Here is a 23,701-nt window from a genome sequence, read left to right as displayed (position 1 = left end):
GATTCAGGCTCGGGAGGCGGTTGGCCAGCAGTGTCCAAGCCGCGTCCTGGATCTCTCTACCCCCAGCTGCTCCCTCACGCCACGGAAGCAGCAAGGAAGGGTTAGCAACAGGTGCTGTAGAACTTCCCTATCCAACAGGTAGACCTCCCCCCAGAAAATGAGGGGCTTAAGCTCCCCCACTCCGCCCTCTAAGCGGAGCTGGGGTGTTCACTTACTAAAGGGAAGCCCAGGCAGCGAGGAGTCTGAGGGCAGACACCTTGGACGGGAGTGACCCCTGCCCATTTGCCTGTGCCATTCTTCCAGGCCCTACCTCTCGGCCCCGCCTGTTGTGTTGTCTGTGGGTGTCAGAGCCTGGGGCTGTGGAGAATGGGCTGCTGGCCCTGCCTACCCCAGTGTCGCCTGCTGCCAGGGCCCCTCCTGCCCAAGGTTGAGGTGCTACTCAGTGCTGTGGAGCACAGGCAACTCAGCCCCTCCCTCCTGCAACGCCACCCCCCTCCCCTCTGCATGGATACACGCCTCTCAAGTACAGCAGCTTCCTCCCCTCCCCGAGTGCCTCAGACCCTCCATGACTCCCAGGGCAGCCATAGTGATTTGGGGGGCTCCCTAGAGGTCCGGTCTTGTTCCTCTTGTGTCCTGCTTCCTGGCTGTGACCCAGCTTTTCAACGGAGGACCTGTACCTTTCCCAGACCCCCCCAGGACTTGTCCACGGCTGCTGCCTCATGCCAGAGGGAATGGTGACTGCTCTCTGGATGGACATTGGAGCTTCGGAGCTAACCCAGGAAAATTGGCGGGCCCAGTCCCAGCCCATCCCAAGGCGGTCGGTCGGAAGCTGTGGGCTGATCTTAGTTCAGATTTCCACAGTCTCCACTCCCTGGAGACTGGCTTTCCTGCCGGCTGTGGCAGCTCCTGGAGCACCTTGAGGGGCCGTGTCCCTGGCTGACAAGCAGCCCCTTCCCCGGGGACACCAGACTTGCTCCCCAGCGCCAGGAGTCCTCCAAAGCACCGAGGCATGGTGAACTGAAGCCGCTTGTTTGGACCAGCGTCTTGCTTCTTCCTGGACTCTGAGTCCCTGAGCCTGGCGCGGTAGTCAGAATGGGTCGTGAACAGGACCTGATCCTTGCTGTCAAGAACGGAGACGTGACCTGTGTGCAGAAGCTGGTGCAGAAAGTGAGAACGGCAAAAACAAGTGAGTCCTTGGTGAGGCGACCATCCCACTGAGGCTGTTCTCCGATGCCCAGAGAGGGGAGGGCGCGGGGGGGGGGGGTGCGTCACTTCAGCCTGCAGACTCGAGGAAGAAGGACTGTCCTGTTGTAGACAAGAAGGGTTTCAGGGTAAGACAGCCAGAGAGGAAAATGGGGGTCCCTTCTTGCTCTGTGTCTCCAGGCAAGTCACTTAACAGCTCTGAGCCGTGGGATCCCAGCCTGCAAAGTGAGCGTCCTGAAGTACAATCGGTTTATGTTTTTGTTGTTTATTGTGTGCCAGGCCCTGTTCTAAGATCTGGACCAAGCTTCTAGCCACCCCCATCCCCCGCCCCCGCCCCCGGAGGTTGCCTGTTGGTAGCTGGCTTTTCAGATGTCTCCTTTGGCTCCATGGGACTTGGTTGTGTGTGTGGGGGGGGGGAAGAGATGAATAGAGAGGGCCAAGACCACGCCCAACCACATCCACGTACAACTGTAGCTTCCCCGTGTTTGCCTGTGAAACCTCTTTGGAAACAGTGGTTGGGTTTCTGGTGTTGCTGGTTGGTTGGTTTGGGGCTGTCTCCGTCAGGCTTAGAACCCACGTCAGGGTCACCGTGTTCCCAGCCCCAGAGAACAGTTTCCCAGGGACCCACAACAACCTGTGAGCTCAAGGTCCTTTCTCCCTAGATCACCTGCCCGTGTTCCTTAGGACTGTGTGGCCCAGGCTAATTTTCTAGCCGTTTCCATAGTCCTTGGGGACTTCATCCCTGACAGGGCAGTCAGGGCTGGGATGCATGGATGGCCACTAAGGACCCCCTGTGATGACACAGCCTGTCACACCCACCCCAGGAAAATAGGCCTCTGGACCCTGGACTCTTCCAGACCACCGGGCTTGTCTCCTCCAGGACTTAAATCGGCGGGTATTTATTCCTGCTCCTCTGGGGCTAGAGAAAGCGTTCCCTGAGGGGAGGGTCTCCTCTGTAACATTGGGGCTTTAACCCCGAGACACACCTGGATCTTGTACACAGGAAGGACTCCCCAGGCTACTTGGAGACATCTTATTATCCCCCGCCCACACCTTGGAGTGTCAGTGCCAAAAGGAAAGGCGTTAATGGCAGGCACCCACCTGCCCAGTGGGGTGGAGACCCAGCCGTGAGGTGGATCTGTGCCCCTAGGTCCTTGCATCCTGGGCATACCATGAGGGAGAGCGAGACAGAAGGAAGGTGCCCCGCTGGCCCCCCGGGAGAGGCCTAGAGGGCCATGTGGAGGCCACTCTCCTCCCCCTCACCTCGGTGTTGCTTTTGGCCACCTGCCCGGTGGGGCCTTGGTCACATTGCCGCTGGCCTCAGCCCGGGCTGCCTCGGAGAGGGAGGCCCATTGGAGGGTAGTAGGAGGGGTTGGCCGGTGGCGGGAACCCCACGACTAGGCATGTAGGCTCCAAAATATGTCTCCTCTGTCCAGTGGCAAAGTCTAGGGGATGAAGTTCCTCCCCTCCATCCAACAGGATTCACTCACCTGTTCAACATACAGGTGCAGGCTCAGGGTGACAGGCCCCGGGCCTCCTTATTAAATCCCTTCTGAGAAGCCAGAGAGGCTGGTGACAAAAATGAGATCACAGGTGACCTCTGCAAACCCGGGAGTTTATGAAATAGTGGAACACCCGCCCCCCTTGCTTCCTGTCAGGTAGGTATTTCTATATCCATTATACAGATAAGGAAAAGTGACACTCAAAGGTTAGTGACTTGCCCAAGGTCACATAGCCCTGGGGTCAGATGAGAGATAAGCCTGAGTGCTTTCCTTTGTGATCACTGATTTCTGTTTGATGTCAGTGTCACCTGGGGGATGTTCCAAACACACAGCTACACTAAAGAGCCTGGGACTTCCGTGGATGGCAAAGTTTAGTTGGTTCCAATGCGGTTCTCCAAGAGGGATGAAGGGCTCCGTACCAAGGCAAACCACTGAGATGGAGTCATCAGGGGGCCCCTTTTCCTCTTGCTGGGCTGGGTGGAAGCCTCTAGCTGATATTTGCAGGTTGCTGGGAGGGACGCCGTTGCGCCAGCCTCGCCCCTCCCCGTCTCCCTTCCCTGAGGTCTCCTTTCTTGGCTGGAGGAAATGGATGGGCCGGGATGTCTAGCTGAACTCACATCCTTTGCCTGGGCCTGAGACGGGGTGGCCCTTCCAGCCCCAGAGGCAGGCTGAGGAAGAAGGTTATGCCACAGCGGAAGTGACTGGAGCCACCGCCAAGAGCCAGGACCCTCCACCCTCCCGCCAGGGTCCCAAGCCCAGTTTCTCTGGGCCTCTCCACCACCACCTTTCCGGCCATTGTTCTGGAAAGAACAGAGCCACCTATCTGGCCCTGCCCCTATTCCTGTGTCCCTCCTGTCACATTGTCTGGCCCTCCCTAGAGCGGACACATCCAGCCACCTAACTGCCCCATCCTAGACTCTCCGAGCGGACAGGCTAGTAAAGGGAAGGTTCCCTAAAGGACTCTTGTTCTCTTCTCTTGGGACCTTGTCTTCACTGTGGCATAAGAGGCGCCTTGGCGGCCAAAGTTGCAAGGCCGTGAACACCTGCTTCTGGCAGCTTCCCCTACCGACCCCCCCAAAAGGTTCTGTGTTGTAAGGACTCTCAGAGGGGGTGAGAAGGTTTGGAGGCCTGCGTGAACTCCCAGCAGCCCCCACACATTTCTCTCCTGCCCCTTCTTTTAGTATAGAGTCCTTCAGCTCTACCTTATGTGTGTCCGTCCCCTCCCTCCCTCCCTGTCCCTTGCTCCCCTCCCTGATGGAATGAGGCCCAGCCCTTTTCAGACTGCTGGGGTATTTGGGGGCCCATCAGGGCCTGGGGGGGCAAGCCCGGACCAGCATGTTTGGCATCCTTCCCAGCCAGGGCTGAGCAGGCCCACTCCTTCCAAGCAGGGTGGGTTTCGGCAGGGTGCAGGGGCTGCCTGTGACAAGGGTTCTCCTTCCCGACACCTCAGAGACCTCCCCAACGTGGTCTGCGCGCCACTGAGTTCTCCCCCCCCGCATGTAGCCTGTCCCAGGAGGCAGGGCACACTGCTTCTGTAGCGAGGCCCACCGAGTCAACGCTTGGGGGTGTCCAGCTGCAGGTGTCCCCCAGAAGACAGTTTGAGTATGGTGCTCCGGTGTCGTGCTAAACCGTTAGGGTTGCCATCATTCCTGTGCTTACAAAGGGACAGGCGCTCACTCTCCTGACGACTTCTGGGGGCAGATTCTATGATCAGCCTGTTTTTGGGGGGTGACCGAGTCCTTCCTGTAGGTTAAACGGCCTGCCCAAATTTGGCAGGGCTGGCAAATGGAACTGGGCTAGTGTCAGTATATTCTATGTAGGCCTGCCCACCAGGTCCTACTCAGGGATGCTTGGAGCCCAGTCTTGTCAACAACTGTCTCTGTGCACTTGAATCCTTAGGGCCCCCTCCACTCTTTCAATGCCTGCTTCCCCTTCGCCCGGCGCGACAATATGAGTCTCCCTGGCCCATTCAGGCAGGAATGCCAACCATGCACCCGTGGGCCTGTCCTGTTGAAGGCATGTCATGCCAATACCCCTTCCCGCCCCCTTTGGCTTCTATAAACAAGCCGGGCAGAGGCTCTAGAGAAGCCAGGCTGCTGCAGCAGCGCCTTCCTGCTCTCGTCACCCTCCAGCCAAGGGACAGGAAAGGCCATGGGGCAGGTGCTCTTCTGTACACCCAAAGGTCGGTTGGGCCCTCGGATGCGGGCAGTGGGAGCGCCAGGTGAGGACAGGGTATGGACACAGCCATTGGTGCCATGTGTCCTGATGTCCCCTCCCCCTGCCGCCCCCCAGAGCTCCTCGGCTCCACGAAGAGACTCAACATCAACTACCAGGATGCCGATGGGTGAGTGGGCTGCTGGGGAAGAGTAGGGTCCCGGGATCGGGTGAGGAGAAGGCCCTGGAGCCCACAGCCCCCTCCCTCAGACTAGGTCCTTGAAGTGTTTGCTGAGAGTTCTGGAGCCTGCCTGTGCAGGGCCAGAGGGAGGGGGGTCCTGCCCCCCCACCTGCCTGAGGAGTTAGCCCTGAGCAAGAGGAGGGCCCCTCTTGGGTCAGATTCTTCCTGGGCCCCTTTTCTCCCTGGAGGGTAGGAGCCCTCAGGCCTCTGCTCCCACGGCCCCCTCCTCTGGGCAGGCCGGGTGGGGGATGTTAGACAAACGGGCCTCTCAGGCGAGACACTGAGTCCTTTCATGCTGTGGCCCTGCTTCTGTGCGCTCCCACGGCAGGGCTGGCAGGCACAGGGGGGGCAAGTAGCCCATCACTGCCGGCCCCCAGAATGAGCCTGGGGTGGAGGACTATTCGCTGACACCCCCGATTTGTGTCCCCCATGCCAGGTTCTCTGCTCTCCACCATGCTGCCTTGGGGGGCAGCCTGGAGCTCATAGCCTTATTGCTGGAGGCTCAGGCCACCGTCGACATCAAAGACAGCAATGGTGAGAGTCTCATGTATGGCACCATGTGGGGAAAGGGGGGACGGTCTCTACTGCAGCCCTGGGGACCAGCGCTCGCTCCTGTTTGGACATACCGAGAGAGGTGTGTGGGTTCCTTCTTGGAGCTCATGAATGGCTTCCTTCTGGAGAGGGCGTGTAGCTCAGATCTCCCCTTATTTGGATAAGGAAGTTCAGGGAAGTTATCGTCCTGTCCTGGGTTCGTAGGTCATCTGTGGTGGGCGCAGAGAGAACTCTTGACTTCAGCTCCTCTTTGGACCGTTTTCTGATCCAACCTGGGTGAAGCTCGCATCGCTGTGTAGAGCTCTTCCAGCCAGGGCGGCTCCGTTCCCTGTTTAGATCCCCTTGACGCCTCTTAGGGTCTCTTTTTCCTCCTGCCAGGCATGCGTCCCCTACACTATGCAGCCTGGCAGGGCCGGCTGGAGCCTGTGAGGCTGCTCCTGCGGGCTTCCGCGGCTGTCAATGCTGCCTCGCTGGACGGCCAGATCCCTCTGCACCTGGCTGCACAGTATGGGCATTATGAGGTGGTAAGTGGGCCTGCCTGAGGGGATGTGGGGGCGTCAGGGAGCCAGGCGGGGACAAGCCTCTGGCAGGCCAGCCTCCCTGACTTGGCTTCCCCCATCCCAGTCAGAAATGCTTCTCCAGCACCAGTCAAACCCGTGCCTAGTCAACAAGTTGAAGAAGACACCCCTAGACCTAGCCTGTGAATTTGGGCGGCTCAAGGTGAGGTCTATAGCCCCAGGATGCTGGGTGCTGGATGCTGGGTGCTGGGTTCTGTTTAGTCTTAGGAGGAGGCTCCAACTGGGTACTGCACACTGTAGGTGGCCCAGCTGCTTTTGAACAGTCACTTATGCGTGTCACTGCTGGAGGGAGAGGCAAAGGACCCGTGTGACCCCAACTACACCACACCCCTGCACTTGGCTGCCAAGAATGGCCACAGAGAAGTCATCAGGTACCCCAGGGGACCCACCCACTTCCTCAACCTCTTCCTGTGGGACCACTAGTTTCTAACCAATGCCACCCTGCTTATTACTATTTATTATTATGATTATGATGCGTATGCATGTGTTCTGGGGTCGTGGGTATGTGCATGTGAGTGTAGTTACCTGCAAGAGACCATAGAGCCGGAGTTCCAGGTGGTTCTGAGCTGCCCGGTGTGGGTGCTGGGAATTGAACCTGGGCTCTCTGAGAGCAGCACACCCTTAACCGCTGAGTCATCTCTCCAGTCCTCCGCTGCTGTTTCCATTCTTGGTTTCAATGCCACAGTGCCCACACCCCTGGCAGTCAGTTTCTGCCCCTGCCCAGCCGCCTCACACCCCTGCCCGCCACAGGCAGCTCTTGAAAGCTGGTATTGAGATCAATCGCCAGACCAAGACAGGCACCGCCCTCCACGAGGCTGCGTTATACGGCAAAACCGAGGTGGTGCGGCTGCTCCTAGAGGTGGGTATGGGCACCAAGAGCCTACCGTTATGTGCTGAGGGCAGCTGGGAAGCCCGTGGTGTTCTGTGGGGCCCGGGGAAAAGGTCTGACTTCCTCCGAGTGGTGCTAAAGGCTGTTTAGACACCAAGCGTGTCTCTTAGTAGCTCGCGCTTAACCTGGTGTCTGAAACTTCATGCTTGTCATCTCTAAGACCTGGAAGTGGTAGCAGCACCCCCGTCCTGGGTAGTTGGGAGGACTGGAGGAGGAATGTCAGGCAAAGTGCTGGACATGCTCTTGTGAACCCCAGGGAGGCGTGGACGTCAACATCCGGAACACATACAACCAGACGGCGCTGGACATCGTGAATCAGTTCACCACCTCCCAGGCCAGCCGGGAGATCAAGCAGCTTCTTCGGGGTGAGTGGGGGGGAGAGGACCTGGGGGGCCTTACAGTGGGTACCAGGGTGTGGTGGGAGAGTCAGCCGGGGACACCCGTAACGGACACCTGCCTACCCGTTCTCTTAGAGGCTTCGGGGATCCTGAAGGTTCGAGCGCTTAAGGATTTCTGGAACCTTCATGACCCCACCGCTCTCAACGTCCGGGCAGGAGACGTCATCACGGTGAGGGGTCCATCCGTCCTTTATGAGACAAGCAATTGCTGTGACTTACTTGGGCATCTGCTGTGGTACTAGGCCAAGCTAAATCCTTATATTCTCTTTCATGTAGCCCTTTTTAAATCTAGGGAGCATTGGTGCCGTTATCTTTTTCTTTTTAGATGACGAAGTTGAGGCTTTTGTCCAGGTCACATATCTAGCAAGTGGTAGAACTAGGAATAGCATATCATTGTTTGTACGCCCTGTGGTACGAGCACATTGGGCTGGCATTGGTGACCAAACTCGGGTAGAGGTCAGCTCTGTGTGGGGAAGGGCTGGACCAGGCTCACAGAGACAGCCACTGCTACTTGCTTGGTATAGTGACCGTCCTTTCCATCCACACCCTGTCACAACAGGTGCTTGAACAGCATCCCGATGGCCGCTGGAAGGGCCACATCCATGAAAGCCAAAGGGGCACAGACCGTGTAGGCTACTTCCCCCCGGGCATCGTTGAGGTGGTCAGCAAGCGGGTGGGCCTGCCTGTCGCCCGTCTCCCCTCTGCACCTACCCTGCTGCGGCCAGGCTTCTCCCGGATGTCACAGCCCTCTGCTGACGACCCCCTGCAGTCTCTCACCTACGGCCAGCTCCCTCGGGTGGGCCTCAGCCCAGACAGTCCAGGTACATTCTCCCAGAAGGCAATGCGGGGCACCGGGCGCTGGCAGGCCGCCATTCAGCTGTTAGCAGTGCCGCCTCTGACCTCTGTGCTTCTGCCCCCTGCAGCAGGTGACAGGAACAGCGTGGGCAGCGAGGGCAGTGTGGGCAGTATCCGCAGTGCTGGCAGTGGGCAGAGTTCTGAAGGCACCAATGGCCATGGCACTGGCCTCCTTATTGAGAACGCTCAGGTAGGAGGGAGGATACCAGGGCCTGGTCAGGGCCTGCCCATTGCCTGTTTTCAGGGTTCTGAGTATACTCTCTCTCTGTCCTAGCCACTGCCCTCTGCCAGTGAGAACCAGGTACTGTCGGGCCTGCACACCCCATCCCTGCCAGGTAAGGAGGGTAAATGGGACTGCTATTGGCTGGGAGGTCCAATGGGGAGGTAAGGCCATGCCCGGCCCTCCTCTAACCACTTCTGATGCTGTTTCTCTCCTTCTTGAAGACAACCTGAGCCACCGCCCACTGGCCAGTTGTCGCTCTGGGGAGACCTTCACCCAGGACGTGAGGCCTGAGCAGCTGCTGGAAGGGAAGGTGAGGTTTCTACCGGGAAGCATGCTTCAGGCCTTGGCCGAGGTGAGGGCTTTAGTGCCCACGTAGGCCTGGCCCTGGGGAAGGCACGGGCCACTGGGCTGGTCCCTTTCTCAGCTGACGTCTCCATCCCATCTGACTGCACGCCCCAGGACGCACAGGCCATTCATAACTGGCTAAGTGAATTCCAGCTGGAAGGCTACACCACCCACTTCCTGCAGGCTGGCTACGATGTGCCGACTATCAGTCGAATGACACCCGAGGTAAGTCCAGTAGCGGGCGAAGGGAGGGCCCGGCAGGCAGAGGAGGGCCCTGATGCCCATGCCCTGTGTGACAGGATCTGACGGCCATTGGGGTGACCAAACCTGGGCACCGGAAGAAGATCGCCTCGGAGATTGCCCAGCTCAGCATTGCTGAGTGGTTGCCCAACTATATCCCGGTGAGCAGGCGGACGGGGTGGGGCCTTTGGCTCTGGCCCAGGACTGTGGCCTTGGGAAGGGGCAAGCTTCCTTTCTGGCTTGGGGACAGCCAGGTTTTGATGGTGGCACTCTTCCAGGTGGACTTGCTGGAGTGGCTGTGCGCGCTGGGGCTGCCCCAGTATCACAAACAGCTGGTGAGCAGTGGCTACGACTCCATGGGGCTGGTGGCCGATCTCACCTGGGAGGAGCTGCAGGAGATCGGCGTGAGCAAGCTGGGTGAGGACTGCTCTGAGGCCTCCAGGCAGCCCCTGGCCTCAGCTACCTCAAGCACCTCTGAGAGGAGGGAAACGGGGAATCTGTCCGGGGCAAGCGGGACAGGCCTAGGCCCGGCTGACCCGTCTGCTTCTGTCTGCCCTTCCCAGGGCATCAGAAGAAGCTCATGCTCGGTGTGAGGAGGCTGGCAGAACTTCGGCGCGGCCTGCTGCATGGGGAGGCCCTGGGTGAGGGCGGACGCCGGCTGACCAGGGGTCCAGAGCTGATGGCCATTGAAGGCCTGGAGAATGGGGACGGTGCAGCTACGACTGGCCCTCGCCTCCTCACCTTTCAGGGCAGTGAGCTGAGCCCAGAGCTACAGGCAGCTATGGCAGGGGGTAGCCCAGAACCGCTCCCCCTCCCCCCTGCCCGTTCTCCCAGCCAGGAAAGCATTGGTGCACGCTCACGGGGATCTGGTCACTCACAGGAGCAGCCTGTCTCCCAGCCCAGTATTGGTGACCCCGGTGCCCCACAGGAGAGGAACCTTCCAGAGGGTACAGAGCGCCCCTCTAAGCTTTGCTCCCCACTCCCTACCCCTTACGTCTTTATGTGTCCACAGAGTTCACCCTCTAGCCCAGCCCCAGGGCCACCTCCTGGTGCTCCCCGGGCCTTCTCCTACTTGGCTGGCTCCCCTGCCGCTCCTCCAGACCCACCTCGGCCCAAACGCCGGTCCCACAGCCTGAGCCGCCCTGGTCCTGCCGAGGGGGAGGCTGAGGGGGAGGCTGAAGGGCCAGTGGGCAGTGCCTTGGGCAGTTATGCCACCCTTACTCGGAGACCAGGACGCAGCACCCTGGCCCGGACTAGCCCTAGCCTGACCCCAACTCGAGGGACCCCCCGAAGCCAGTCCTTTGCCCTCCGTGCCCGGCGTAAGGGTCCCCCGCCCCCACCTCCCAAGCGCCTCAGTTCAGTCTCTGGCCCCACGGAGCCACCTTCAGTAGAGGGAAGCCCAGGACCCAAGGAAGGGACCACAGGTCCCCGGAGAAGAACACTGAGTGAGCCTCCTGGCCCCTCAGAGCCCCCTGGCCCTTCTGCCCTGACTGGCCCTGTGTCGGACACGGAAGAGGAGGAGCCTGGGCCTGAGGGGACACCCCCATCTCGGGGCAGCTCAGGAGAAGGGTTACCGTTCGCAGAGGAAGGGAACCTGACTATCAAGCAACGGCCCAAGCCAGCTGGTCCCCCACCGCGGGAGACACCTGTACTCCCTGGCCTTGACTTCAACCTCACAGAGTCAGATACTGTCAAACGGAGGCCCAAATGTAAAGAGAGAGAGCCACTCCAGACTGCACTGCTGGCCTTTGGGGTAGTGGGTGGTGACACCCCGAGCCCCTCCACTCCCCTGTCCTCCCAGGCCCCCTGTGAATCCCCTGCTTCCTCTAACCCTCCACGGTCTGAGCCTAGCAGCCTTCCACCTCAAGGGACTCCAGCCCCAAATCCTGGCCCCAAATCTCAACCCCCCGGGCACCAAGGAACCTCTGTGGGGCCAGCTCTGGCAACAGGCAATCGGCTGGGTGTGGAGACAGAGTCTCCAGCTGCCCCTGCTGCCCTCCTCAAAGCACCTGGAGCAGGTAAGAAGTGAGGCCTGCAGAGGGAAGGCTGCTGTGTGCAGGGTGACATCTAGCCAAGTCACATGGCAGGTCACCTTTGTCTCTGCAGGAACAACTCCCAAGCCTGTGTCTGTGGCCTGCACTCAGCTGGTGTTTTCTGGCCCTAAGCTGGCTCCCCGGCTCGGCCCCCGCCCGGTGCCCCCTCCAAGGCCTGAGAGTACTGGGCCTGTGTGTCCAGGCCAGGCCCAGCAGAGACTGGAGCAAACCAGCTCATCTTTGGCAGCTGCACTGAGGGCTGCCGAGAAGAGCATTGGCACGGAGGAGCGAGAGGGGTGAGCTGGGTGCTGGGTGCGAGGGGGCAGGGCTGGGCTTGGGTGCCTTGGAGGAGAGACTGCAGGCAGAGTCTGGGGCCTCCAGTGGGGTGTCAGGGCCTAGTAGTTTTAGATTCCTGGTGACCATCACTTAAAGCCACATTTCTTTGTCCATGAGCCTCTAAACTCCCCTGGAAGGGAAGGGCGGAAACTCCTGCTACTGGGAGGTTGTGGACAGTAGGAGTTGAGGTACAAAGAGGCATCAGACAGCAGACCCACAGCCCGTCTCATGAAGGCCTTCCCTTGATGCAGTCCTACAGCAACCTCAACCAAGCACATTCTGGACGACATCAGCACCATGTTTGATGCTCTGGCTGACCAGCTGGACGCCATGCTGGACTGAGCAAGACTGGCTTGTGACCCTGCTTCCCATGGTACCCACAGTGGCCTGCCAGCGTTCACCACTTGTGGCCCAGCATGGAAGACTCTGCCACCCGAGGGACCGGAAGAGGGTTGGGTGGGCTGGAGCATCTACTCTTCCACAGCAGAGACCCTCCCGAGGCTTCAGGCAGTAGTTGTCAGAACCTGACTGAGGGGCCTCAGCTGTGTGGGAGGAAAGCCCCTCCCGTGTGCAGCTGACTGTACAGCTTCGGCCCCTGGACAGGGACCCTGATAAGAGCACTCTCCTCTAGGAGAAGGTGACGGCCGGGCTCTGTGGATGTCTGCAGCACCCACTGAGCTGCTCCCGGGCTCCGTGAGGCTGTGAGGAGGCTGCACACTTGCCTGGCCCCCTCCGTCGAGTGTACATAGGACATGTAAATACACGGCAGGGGCATGCCTTCCTGCCAGTGGCCATGGCCTTGTCACCTCCTGCCCGTCTGCACATCCCACACGGGAAGGCAGTGCTGGCCAGGGTCAGAGGCAGTGCGATTAACAAATCCCCAAGGCCCAAACCTTTACACCTGTATATAATATTTTTGAAGCAGAGAGAAATGCATATATTTTAAATGGAATTTATTCTATCTATTAACTGCCTGAGAGAATGCAGTGGGGAACGCCTTCGGACCACAGACGAACCCTCTGCCCACCTCCTGCTGGAGGACCCAACTGGTCCAGTCCCGGGCTCTGTAACTATTAACCTCCTCCCCAACTAACACCAATGAAGTGTCACCCACATGACTGGGCTGTGTTTCCATCTGTGTGTCAGATCTCCAAATCTGGGACTGTCCTTTCTCCCGCACCTGGGGGCACTCATCGGTGTGGAGAGGCGACGGCTGCAGTCTCGGGAGGGGAACCTCTCATGGTTGTTTCATGGATCTGCCACAGGCTTTTCTTAAGCAATTTACAATTTTAATATAAACCAGTTGACATTCATTCCCAAAAGGCTCATTTCCAGTAAAAAAAAAAAAAAAAAGTAAAAAAAAACTCCCAGAACAAAGACGGAGCCTGGGCTGGGTCCTCTGTGGACGACTTATGGCCAGCTGACGCAGGGTCTCCAGGGTGAGGTAGACCCTTTTCCATCTTCCAGCCCAGAGGAAGGGGAGGGCCTCAGGACCACAGCCAGGCCCTTGCCCCAGGAAGAGAGCACAGCATCTGCAGCAGTCGCTGCTGCGACAGACTGAGGCACACTCTGAGGCTGCCCCAGATGCAGGAGAGGAGGGTGTCAGGTAGGGGACCCCCAAAGAGGCCACTCATGGGGAAGGAGGCTGAAGGTCCCTTTACCAAGGGCCTGAGGTCATACATTCAAGAGTGCCCCCTGACAAGGCCAGGGAAGAGCCAGGGCAGTCCAGTCAACCATGGCTACAACCTCTCAGCTCCTTCATGAAACGCTCCAGAGTCAGAAGACAGCAGGGTCTCCAGTGCCCGGAGCTGAGCCTCCAGTGCCATGAGGCACAAAGACAAACCCTGAAACACTCGTGACACCGACTCCCCAGACTCAGGAGTTGGTCTGGCTCTAGCCCCAGGATCCAGGGCAATGACGGCCGCCATGGCCAATGTGGCTCAGAAGGGAGAGTTCATGCCTAGTTTAGTCTCAAACTGCAGCTTCTGTCGCTTCTGGTAGCGGACACGGACCCTGGTAAAACAGATTAAATAGAGTTGACAGCTCAGCGTGCTGATTCAGGCCTGTAATTCTAGCTTCTTGGGGGCTGAGGCAGGAGAATGACAAGACCAAGATGGATCTAGACTACTTAGTGAGAGCCTGTCTCAAAAAGCAAAAAGTGCTGGGACTGTAGCCAGGGCAGAACATATTAGAGGAGCTGGCTTACTCTCCAGCACCAGAAAAATACAAAAACAAAAAAAAGGTTGGCATGGCCCTTCAGACCAGAGGACTGAACAGGACGCCAACAAGGGGGTGACAGGCTTAGGGGACAGCTCACCGGATCTCATGCAGCTTTACAATCTCGTTGGTGACCACCACAAGGACCAGGGACAGGCAGCCCAAGAGCCATGTCAGCAGGGGCACATCCTGCAGGCCAAAGTGGACACGAGTGTCCCTGTGTGTCCACAGCTGCAGGTCCACAACTGTCTGTACCACCTGACCCAGGAGCCTATGGAAGGGAAGAACAGCCCTATGTGAAGAAGCCAGAGTCATTTTGCTGTCTTCCCTGCTTTCCCAGTACAAGTTCAGGGAGGGCAGTCAGACCCCTGTCTTCCTCCCATGATCCCTGTCCCGCAGCCCCTCCATCAAACACTACTCACACCACAGGCACGGTCACCGCCCACCAGAGGTTTGTCAAGGGGCTCTTTCTCCACAGAGGCTTCGTGCGATGTACGTGGGTGATGGAGATGAAGACTAGAAAGATTGGCCAATGGGGTGTCAAGGCCTCCAGTGGCCCCTAGTCCTGCCTCCCGCCTTGGAGCTTCCCCAGTGAGACAGAGTCCTCACCAGTGTGCAGGACAATCAGGGCAGCCGTGAGCTTCTGAGCTGACAGCAACCCGTTGGCGAAATCCTCAAACCAAGCTGGGGCCCTGTCATCATTGCTGCCGAAGGAAGGCCAAGGCTCAGCCTCATGAGGGCCCACAGGAGGACGGGCGGGGGGTGGGGGGGGGAAAGAAGCCCCAGGACCCACCTACAAAGCATGACTGAGGAACAGTTGGTGAGGTTGCGGGCCCGGGCGCTGTCACAGAAACTCTGCAGTGTGAAGCCAAAGCAGACGAGGCACGAGCTGACGGTGAGGCTGAACTTCAGCAGGAAGCAGAACAGGAAGTAGTGCTGGGTCTGTGGAAGACAGGCAGGCAGTCCTACGGCAGGGAGGCCCTCCATGGGCCACAGGGCAGGCCTGTTCCTGCTCATCCTCTCCATGTTTTGCAAGCTCTCATGCCTCAGGGAGCAGGGACCACACTCCCAGCTTTGACCACCACCTCCGCTGGCCAAGTATCAGAGCTCCAGGTTCCCGACCTCTGCAGAGCCTTCCAGGTGAGGTCCACTCCCAGGTCCAACCCTCAGACCCTCTGAGAAGCCTGGTGGCCTGGGTCTGCCTTACTAACCTTCTTAGGAATGGACTGAAGATTTTTGCCTGTTGCCATAGACATGATGGAGCTATGTGGTGGCTTCCCCAGTAGAGAGACGCTGAAATCAAGTGTGGGAAAAGGGACAGTGGTTACTGCCTGTGTCTCAGCTCTCAAAGTGAATGCCTGCAGGGAATCTTGGGATGAGGTCAAGTCTACAGTGAGGTGGAATGAGACGGGGCCTTGCCTCAGTGCCTCCTTGAACCACACGTGACCCCTGAGCCATCTTGCCAGAAACTCTGGGACCCTTGGGATGCGTGCTGGCACCCCAGCCCCACCAGCTGGGCACAGGGGCTTCAAGTCCTCTCACCTGAGCAGAGGGTAACAAAAGCAGGACAGCCATAAGATGTCTGTGGTACTCAGGAGCGGTGGCAGCTGGACCAGACAAGACAGGAACTAAACCAGAAAAGAAAACATCACCAAATCTGTGGACCCCAAGGCTACCGTCACCCAACAGATGCAACATCTTGACTGAGAGGAGCAGGGGAGAGAGGACGCTCCTACCAGTGGGGTCACCTCCATAGCTGAGGGTTACAGAGGTGTGTAGCTATGCGGCACCCCCAGACTCCTCAGACTTAGGTAACAGCTGTGCAGGCCCTGGCTTACCTGGATGACCACCAGGGTCAGCTGGCACTGCAACAGGAAGAGGAAGCACTTACGGATGCCGTAGGTGGCGTGCCGAGCCTGGGGACCAAGAGGGACAACAATAAGCCAGTGCAGCCTGTCTCACGCCCTACCACAAGCGAGATGCAGTCAAAGCCATATGTCCATGGCGCTCCTCTAGGAAGGAGCAGAGACAACTCAACTGCTTTGGGGAGCTCCATTTGTTCCTCCCACAGGCCAGGAAGGCAGGAAGCATGAGGTCTGGAGGGCCCAGAAGTATCATGTGTGGCAACTCTACCTTCAAGGCTACTCCGGAGGGCCCTATCTGAGACCTACCTGCTCAATGAGGCGAATGATACTGATGGTCTCTTCCTGGCGGAAGGTCAGGGAGCAGGGCAGGCTGTTGAGCTGCCCTGACAGCTGCAGGGGAGATAGGCCATCGGAGGCCTGGGCCATGGTGGTGCTGGTGGCGTAGCCAAAAGTCTCCCAGGAACAGCGGGATGGGTACAGGGGGTCCAGGGCAATGCTGCTCAGAAAGGGAAAATCCACCGTTGACTATACTCTGACAAAACTCTATCACCAGACTGCAGCGCCTCATCCCTCTTCTCCTACCAGACCCGGGGACCCGGGTCCCAGCCAAAGCAGACCCCTAGCTCCAGGCAGCCTGTCCACCCGGGGTCTGAGAAGCAAAGGTTAGCCCACAGTCGTGGTGTCTCCTGACCTGACATCGCTCTGGAGGAAGAGGCAGCTGTTACGCAGATTGGCGGAGCTGCCCAGGCAGCAGGTCACCTCCCCATTCTCCTGCATGATCTTTATCATCTCACACATGGCTGTGGGCAGGTGAGAGTCACAAGGTCAGACGGGCAGAGCCCGTGCAGGTGCTAACAGAAACCCACGGGCTAACGGGACAGCCAACCGGCAGCGTGGTCCCATGAGCAATGTCTCCGGCTTCCCGAGATGAGCGCGTCCACGCGTCATCCCGCTGGATCCCCAGCTGGTCCCAACCCGGGTTTTTTCACTCTTTGCTCAGAAAACGCTCACCCCTTGTGAGCTACAGCGGTGCCCACCCTGCCAGAGCTCAGGAGGAGGGGCCACAGCACTCACTATCAGGGGTACAGTCAGTGAAGAGAGGCACCAACAGCGGCACGTTGTCAATGTTCTGCAGGTGGGGCCGCACCTGGTGGATTCCCCGAGGCAGCTTGGCCTGCAGGATGCAGGGATGTCAGCAGTCTCGAGGCAGGAGGATGGGTTCTCCAGCCCCTTCCTCCCGCCCCTCACTTCCTGAATCAGTTCTGTGGCCCTTCAGGGGCATGGGGCAGATTCCACCATCATACCCGGTTGCAATCCTCCAGGAAGCTGGGGATGTCGCTGTCCGTAGGCTGGAAGCTGATGAGGTCTGAGTGACCTTCCTCCTCTAAGAGGAGGAGTCCTTCTGCATCATCTCGGGACACTGCGGGGAGGAAAGCCTGTTCTCGCCTTGGGCCAGCCTTGTGCGAGTCTCAGCCATGCCCAGCAGATGGTACCACCTTCTGCCCCCGGGCCTCCACTTTAAACAGCTCACTCACTGCCCACAGAATACCGGGCTGTCCCCCAAGGGACTGAGCTTCTGGGCAGGACCTACGCAAGTTTCTTCTAGCTGTACTTCCCAACAAGGGGTCTCCACACTCCCTCCAGCCCTGCCTGCCACAAGCCTTTGTCCTCACCCTGATTCAAGTCATCATGGAGAGAGCCCGCATGGCTGGGGCTGGAGGGAGGGATCTCAGAGCCAGGCATGTCACCGTTGGGCGTGAGGGAGATGTGGCAGTTCCAGCCTGTCTCCAGGCCCATCTTCTCAGCAAACACCTGTGGAAGGCAGACGGTGATGAGGGTGAGGGGTTCAGAGAGGTCAGTGGGGACAACTGGGAAGCCTCTCCCCACCTTGCTTTTGAGCTCATCCTCCAGAGAGAAGTAGACAAAGCGGATACAGGCGTTGACCAGCCCATCGATGAGGCGCACGATGTCCAGTCGGGCCTGGTACTGAGAGGACACCATGCCCATGAAGATCTGACCGCTCAGGGCCTGCATGCAGTCTTCTTTCTCCAGCACCTCCCCGATCCCTTCTTCAGGCGGGTACAAGACACAAAATCCAGCCGGCATGGGCAAGACAATCAGGATACAGCCCCGTCAGGACACGGAGGAACCAGCAGATTCCAGGAGGCAGCCCAGAGCCACACACAGAGAAGCCACACCCAAATCAATGAGTATGAGGGCCCCAGAGGACCGCACACACAGCCACACAGGTGTACAGAATCAAGATACATAAGAGCCAACACACATAAGAGAAAGACAATGAGAGGTACTCATTAGTGAGGTCACCGTCCTGGAGAGCCACTCTGAACATGGCTCAGCTCCTGCCCAGTCCTGTTCCAGGGCTACAGGGCTGGTCCCACCCTTAGCGCGTGTCTGCTAGGCTCATAAGATACAGCCAAATAAGTATGCTTGGGACAGAAGGTAGAGTCTGTGTCCCTCTGTCCTGACAGTCTGGGTTCTGACTTTTGTCTAACCCTGATACTGTAATGCTTTATAATGTGCCATTTTAACCCTTCCTAAGAAGACACTTCTATATACATTCACCCTCTTGAACACCACAAGAAACCCATGAGGAAGAGAAAGAGGGCATCTAGTTTTAGACGAGGAGAAACTGAAGGAGTCCCCATGCCATGGGCTAGTGAATGCCACACTCGCATCCCAATTCCTGTGAACTGCCCATGGCACTTCCTCTGAGTGATGTCATAGCCCTCTGAAGCCCATTAGCGCCTGGGATTCTCAGCCCCAGGGAGCCCCCATGTCATCCCCATCAAGATGGAAGTTCAGCTGGGTGCATGCCTTTAAATCCCAGCACTTGGGAGACAGAGGCAGGTGGATCTCTGTGAGTTCGAGACCAGCCTGGTCTACAAAAGCTAGTTCCAGGCCAGGCTCCAAAGCCACAGAGAAACCCTGTGTTGGGAGAGAGAGAGAGAGAGAGAGAGAGAGAGAGAGAGAGAGAGAGAGAGAGAGAGAGAGAGAGAGAGAGAGAGAGAGAGAGAGAGAGAAGTTGCTGGTACCATCAGAGCTCCAGCTGCTGCGGCGGATGTTTGGCTTGCTGGGGACAGTGCTGGGCAGCTCACACATGGTGAAGATGCTGTTCTGGTCAGGTGCCTGCACTAGCTCAATGCACTTGCCATTGAGCTGAGAGGACAGGGTGCAGGTCATGGGCTTGTAGGCAAAGGCAGAGCAATAACCAGATAGGCAGGCTCGCTGGTAGAAATCCAGTACTTTCTTTCTGCCAGAGAAGTAGGAAGGAAGGAAGACACGTGGTCTCGAGAGGCTCATGAGCATCAGAGGCGGGCAAACCAGCAAAGCTCCTTAGTCACCTGTCAGAGCCCGAAAGAGGGTAGATGTCAGCGCCGTCCCAGAAGTCTGTGCAGGCCTCCAAGACCACGTCAGCAGTGCCGTGGGACAGCATCTGCTCTGTGCCTGTGAGGGGGGAAAGATCACATCATGAGGCCGCAAAACAGCTCCTGCCTTATTCTGACCCAGCACAGTCCTTAAAGGGGGTGCAAAGTACTCCTGATGAAGAAGTGACCTCCCTTTAGACCTCCTGGTCAGTAAGCCACCATGGACTGCTAATGCTGCCACTACAATCCTATCCTTTGGAGAATCCTGCTCTCCATGACTCTGGTCCTCAAGCCCAGTCCCAGCAGGATCAGAGAACCTGGGGAGCTCTCTAGCACTCACGTGACTTTGTCTTCCCTCCCCTGAACAGACAGGGAAGGGTATGGTCTCCTGACCACCAAGCCTTAGGAGGTTGGTCTTCCCTCCCCTAAACAGACAGGCTAGGGCATGGTCCCCTGACCACCAAGCCTTGAACTGAACTGAATTGAGGCTTACTGGTGGCAGTGTCTTTGATGAAAAGGCTGATCATATGGCTGAGTGGGGGGCGCCGCTTGGTGACACAGGAGGGCCGGCCCAGCGACGTCTCCTTCACAGTCTCAGCACTGGGGAGGCGGTAGAGTGCCAGGTGGTTCTCCTGCTTGAAGAGCTCCTTGGCCCCTGGAGTGAAGCCTATGAAGGAGGACAGCACAGAGGTGCCTTCAGGGAGGAGACGAGGCTCCCCCAGCCACCTGACACCCTGGAACAAGGGAAACACAGAGTCTAGTTGTCCTGGCCAGTGCCTGCCATCTTTACATGCCAACAATTACCATCTTGCCAAACTAGAGAGCCAAGAGTGGCTATGTTCAAGACGAATGAATGCCATGCCAGGGCATTCAGTGTCAGGCCTGCTCTGAAAGGTCAGCAGTCACTCAGGTGGCCCCGCACCAACACCACCGCCACAGCGCCATACCAATGAGACGGGCCAGCTCGCAGAGGCCCCAGGGCACGTGCACGGGCAGCACAGCACTGTGGCTCTCCTGCAGGGCAATGTTGCACAGGTGGTCGGAAAAGCGGCACAGGCGTTCAGTGACGCTGGCGTTACACAGATTCAGCAGCACATTGAGGCCCAGTGGCTTGAGGGAGGTGAGGTGTAACTGCCAGTTGGAGTCATCAAACTGGATGCATGAAGGGTTCTGCTGGTCTTGGGACAGGCTCAGCATCTCCAAGTGGTAGTCACATACAAAGTCCTCGGCCTCATAGGGATCACCCTCTGTCCCGGGCTGGGCCTGGAGGAAATGTGAGGGTGAGGGAGGCCCCAGCTTGGGAGGAGATGCAGGAAGGTTCTGATGCCCAAGCAGACCCAGTACTAGCCCCACAAGAAAGCCCATTTTCCCCAGGAGGGTACCAGTGCCCACGCTGTCCTGTCTCTGCTGAGACTCTCTCCTTCTCTCAGCCTTCTATTTAGGACTTGAACCCATTACCCTCTGGTCTTCTGGCTAAGAACAAGGATAGGATCACACTAATAAGCCTGGCAGTACCCATATAGGGAGGGAACAAGGGGTCTGTGTTAGTTGGGGACAACACCTGACAGGGAGTCTTGACTGTGTGTGTTTAGAAGATGCTAATTAGGAGGCTGCTAACCTGGGGAAGAACTGGATGGGGACAAAGCTCCGTCACAGACAAGACTCGGGTCAGACCTCTGCAGCCATCGCTAGCCAGGCCTGGAGGATGCAGGGAGGAGGACCGCAGGTGCCTTCATGCTCTTCCAGACCCCACTGGTACAAACTGAGCTATTTCCCTTTGACAGGGGAGGCACGAAGGCCTGCGCCAGACAGGGCAGCTTCTCTACACTGTCTCCTTCCTCTCACCTTGCCGGGCTCTTCCTCTCCGCCTTCAGTGTCCCTGCTGAAGCTCACGTTGGAACCAGATGGGTGTTTGCTGCGGCCATATACTTTGTGATGGGAGTAGGGCTCAGAGGGCTTGGGACCATCGCTGGGCCAGTCACCACGCTCCTGCTCGTTGGAAAGGTGCAGGGTATTGTTCAGGGAGCCAGCAAGGAGGGCATCTCGTTCATGGGGCTGAGGAGAACAGGAGCGCACAGGTCTAGGACCAGAGTCCTACGGCTCCTGAGGATCAGGGAGACAGGGCAGTTCTGGGCTCCTAACTGCCTAAGCCTTCATTTTTGATTTTTGTTTTTTGAGACAAAGTCTCTCTACATAGCCCTGGATGCCCTGGAATTCACTATGTAGACCAGGTTAACCTCAAGCTCACAGAGATCCGCCTGCTTCTGCCTCTCAAGTGCTGGGGTTAAAGGCGTGCGTGATCAGCCGGGCGTTGGTGGCGCACGCCTTTAATCCCAGCACTCGGGAGGCAGAGGCAGGCGGATCTCTGTGAGTTCCAGGCCAGCCTGGTCTACAAAGGGAGTTCCAGGACAGCCTCCAAAGCTACAGAGAAACCCTGTCTCGAAAAACCAAAAAAAAAAAAAAAAGGCGTGCGTGATCACACTTGGCTACTCATCCTTCATCTTAACCACTCAGAGTCCCAGGAATCCAGAGCCCCTCTCTCCCTCGTAAGCCTCACTCTTCCAAGGCCACAGGTCCAGCTTGGAGGCTAAGCAGCCTAATCTAACTCCATGGGAGCTGCCCATACCTCTTCCTCCACCTCAGGATGGCAGAAGGAGCGGGTAGACAGGTCGTCTGTGAGGTCCTCGTGGCTGCTGTGAGGGGGCTCCACTTTCCCGCTGAAGAACAGAACAGTCTCGGGGCTGGGATTTGGCCATGATAGGATCCCCTGCTTGTCTACACAGCACAGCACCTGTAGGGAAAGAAACAGACGTAGAAAAAGACGTAGCATTAGTCTAACCACCCACTGGCCACACACGAAACAGACGAACAATCCAGACCCAGCCAAAAGGTCTAGTCCACAGGTGCACCCTCCCAACAGGGCCTCCTCACCGTGACAGAGCCTAAGCTATGCAGCAGACTGGCACTGTGACTGAGTGTTGGTGATGTCCCCTGGATCACCCTCAGAAAGTGACCCCAAATGCAGCGCAGCATTTCCTGGTGGGAGACAGACAGTCTGTGAGGCCATTTGGGGCTCAGTTTTACTTTCCTGAATACAGCCTGTAGGGCCCAAATCAAGACAAGTCCAGGGAGGCCAGACGTTGGTGGTGCACGACTTTAATCCCAGCTCTTGGGAGGCAGAGGCAGGCGGATGTCTGTGAGTTCGAGGCCAGCCTGGTCTACAAAGCGAGTTCCAGGACAGCCTCCAAAGCCACAGAGAAACCCTGTCTCGAAAAACCAAAAAGAAAAAAAAAGAAAAGTCCAGGGATACGTTGCAAAGTGAGGTTCTAGGACAAGCTACTGACACAGGATCAGGCCTGGATCGTGCACATATACAACAGGGATTGAGGGGAGAGCGGGCAGGGGCGGGGGGGGAGCAAGCACTTCAAGAGCTCAGCTGGAGGCCAAGGCCATAGAATCACAGAGACCCAGGGAGGATCTGCTACAGGGGCCTGGAGGAAACCCCATCTATCTCAGCAGTTTACCTGAGAGGAGACGGCCTCCGTGTAGCTGCTGAGAGTATCCTCTGAGAACTTGGCCAGCTGCACAGACAGGGGGAGCATCAGTGAGGAAAAAGCTGCCTTCCCAAAGACCTCCACGTCTACACAGCTGGACTAGCAAGGCTCCTGACCCCTCTGGTGAAGAGCAACAGGCAATCCCAACTCCCCCCAACTCGTGGGATCCACACTTGGGCCTGGCCTGGAACCTACTTGGTAACAGAAAGTACCTGGAACCACGCAGAGATTCCCAGGGACTCAACACGCTAAAACCAAGGAGGACTGGACTTGTGCCCCACTTCCTGGCACAGCCAATCAACTCTTTTTGTCCCTGCCGCTGTCCTCTGAAGCACTGGAACAACGTACCAAGGAGCTGGGCGAGGCCTTGCTCATCTGGGCCAGCACACGGGCTTCTCCACAAGCAGTAGCCAGGACCCAGAGGACGGGGAAGAGCAGGGGAAGGATGGGCAGCATGCCATTCACCTGAGAAAGAGCAAACCACATGCCGGGACCCCAAAGGGAGGGAAGGGGAGGGGAGCCCTGCCACACCGCATCCCCCGGGAGCTGAAGGGAGGCCAAGGAGACAATCCTCAGCTAAACCCTGAGATACTCTGGTGTGGAAAGGGAGGGACAGGACAGAGGCGCGCAGCAGGGCTCCCTCACCTGGAGCTGGAGAAGGGTGTACTGCCACGAGGTGACCCCAGGTGCGTTGAACATGAAGCGCAGGGCATTGGTGATGAGAAAGCCAGCCTGTGGGGCCAGGATGGGCATAGCCTCCGTGTCTTCCCCAGGTAGAGACTGAGCTGTAGGCCCCTTCCTTCGCCATTCAGACTCCGGCTCACTCTGGCCCCTCTATATGCACCCTCCCTTGGGCTGGGCCCCACAGCTCATCCCTGTCTGGCCCTCTCCCCTGCCCTGCAGCCCCTCAGGCATGCACGCACGCACGCACGCACGCACCAGGACCACCGGCACAGCACAGTGGAGCATCACTGACTGGACTGTGAACCTTTCGTTGTCCAGAGCAGTGACTGGGCGAGACAGAGCCGTGTCCAGGCACCATCTGCAAAAAGAGTCAACCCTGAGTCTCTCTTGGGGCAAGACGCCAGACAGCCATGCCTCGGAAGGGTTCTGGGTCTCTATCCTGGACA

At 58.0% G+C, this 23,701-nt stretch overlaps 2 protein-coding genes across 9 annotated transcripts in view; one reads left to right on the top strand and one right to left on the bottom strand.

Annotated features, from left to right (window-relative positions):
- Window positions 1-1,046: 1,046 nt before the first annotated feature.
- Window positions 1,047-12,667, top strand: Caskin2 (CASK interacting protein 2). Of its 4 annotated transcripts, XM_021227097.2 has the most exons (20): window positions 1,054-1,186; window positions 1,384-1,428; window positions 4,998-5,049; window positions 5,537-5,634; window positions 6,031-6,176; window positions 6,277-6,372; window positions 6,471-6,601; window positions 6,981-7,089; window positions 7,376-7,484; window positions 7,593-7,687; window positions 8,077-8,338; window positions 8,441-8,562; window positions 8,647-8,707; window positions 8,817-8,905; window positions 9,055-9,165; window positions 9,240-9,341; window positions 9,459-9,597; window positions 9,744-11,198; window positions 11,287-11,509; window positions 11,801-12,667. In XM_021227097.2, the coding sequence occupies exons 1-20, from the start codon at window positions 1,093-1,095 to the stop codon at window positions 11,889-11,891; spliced, it is 3,630 nt and encodes a 1,209-aa protein (XP_021082756.2). In that variant the 5' UTR covers window positions 1,054-1,092; the 3' UTR covers window positions 11,892-12,667. The 4 variants fall into 4 exon arrangements, with proteins under 4 accessions (XP_005069973.2, XP_021082756.2, XP_040605992.1 ...); XM_005069916.4 differs by lacking the exon at window positions 1,384-1,428 and having other exon boundaries at window positions 1,047-1,186; XM_040750058.1 differs by lacking the exon at window positions 1,384-1,428 and having other exon boundaries at window positions 1,058-1,197.
- Window positions 12,486-23,701, bottom strand: part of Tmem94 (transmembrane protein 94) — a 31,571-nt gene continuing 20,355 nt past the window's right edge. For 4 of the 5 annotated variants that reach the window (XM_005069917.4, XM_013113280.3, XM_040750056.1 and 1 more), the window contains 25 exons: window positions 23,511-23,613; window positions 23,217-23,303; window positions 22,920-23,036; window positions 22,542-22,598; window positions 21,949-22,053; window positions 21,644-21,808; window positions 20,863-21,072; window positions 19,965-20,280; window positions 19,511-19,684; window positions 18,994-19,096; window positions 18,685-18,902; window positions 17,519-17,700; window positions 17,305-17,443; window positions 16,936-17,051; window positions 16,706-16,805; window positions 16,323-16,431; window positions 15,938-16,127; window positions 15,605-15,682; window positions 15,309-15,394; window positions 14,978-15,059; window positions 14,560-14,708; window positions 14,376-14,470; window positions 14,189-14,282; window positions 13,867-14,037; window positions 12,486-13,562 (listed from right to left, as the gene is read on the bottom strand). In XM_005069917.4, coding sequence (XP_005069974.1) covers window positions 13,490-13,562; window positions 13,867-14,037; window positions 14,189-14,282; window positions 14,376-14,470; window positions 14,560-14,708; window positions 14,978-15,059; window positions 15,309-15,394; window positions 15,605-15,682; window positions 15,938-16,127; window positions 16,323-16,431; window positions 16,706-16,805; window positions 16,936-17,051; window positions 17,305-17,443; window positions 17,519-17,700; window positions 18,685-18,902; window positions 18,994-19,096; window positions 19,511-19,684; window positions 19,965-20,280; window positions 20,863-21,072; window positions 21,644-21,808; window positions 21,949-22,053; window positions 22,542-22,598; window positions 22,920-23,036; window positions 23,217-23,303; window positions 23,511-23,613 — 3,319 coding nt within the window. In that variant the 3' untranslated portion in view covers window positions 12,486-13,489. The remainder of the gene's footprint in view (window positions 13,563-13,866; window positions 14,038-14,188; window positions 14,283-14,375; window positions 14,471-14,559; window positions 14,709-14,977; window positions 15,060-15,308; window positions 15,395-15,604; window positions 15,683-15,937; window positions 16,128-16,322; window positions 16,432-16,705; window positions 16,806-16,935; window positions 17,052-17,304; window positions 17,444-17,518; window positions 17,701-18,684; window positions 18,903-18,993; window positions 19,097-19,510; window positions 19,685-19,964; window positions 20,281-20,862; window positions 21,073-21,643; window positions 21,809-21,948; window positions 22,054-22,541; window positions 22,599-22,919; window positions 23,037-23,216; window positions 23,304-23,510; window positions 23,614-23,701) is intronic. The other variant, XM_040750057.1, reaches the window with a different exon arrangement.

The sequence above is a fragment of the Mesocricetus auratus genome, unplaced genomic scaffold, assembly GCF_017639785.1.
Source record: "Mesocricetus auratus isolate SY011 unplaced genomic scaffold, BCM_Maur_2.0 Super-Scaffold_100007, whole genome shotgun sequence".
NCBI lineage: Eukaryota > Metazoa > Chordata > Mammalia > Rodentia > Cricetidae > Mesocricetus > Mesocricetus auratus.
Note: the sequence above shows the minus strand (reverse complement) of the source record. Positions and strands in the feature narration are given on the sequence as shown.

Bases quoted from the DNA above. Each gene is read 5' to 3' on its own strand.
- Caskin2 (XM_021227097.2), top strand. From the start codon at position 1,093: ATGGGTCGTGAACAGGACCTGATCCTTGCTGTCAAGAACGGAGACGTG. The intron at 7,090-7,375 runs GTGGGTATGGGC...TGTGAACCCCAG, and splicing joins TGGTGCGGCTGCTCCTAGAG to GGAGGCGTGGACGTCAACAT. The intron at 11,199-11,286 runs GTAAGAAGTGAG...TTGTCTCTGCAG, and splicing joins CCTCAAAGCACCTGGAGCAG to GAACAACTCCCAAGCCTGTG.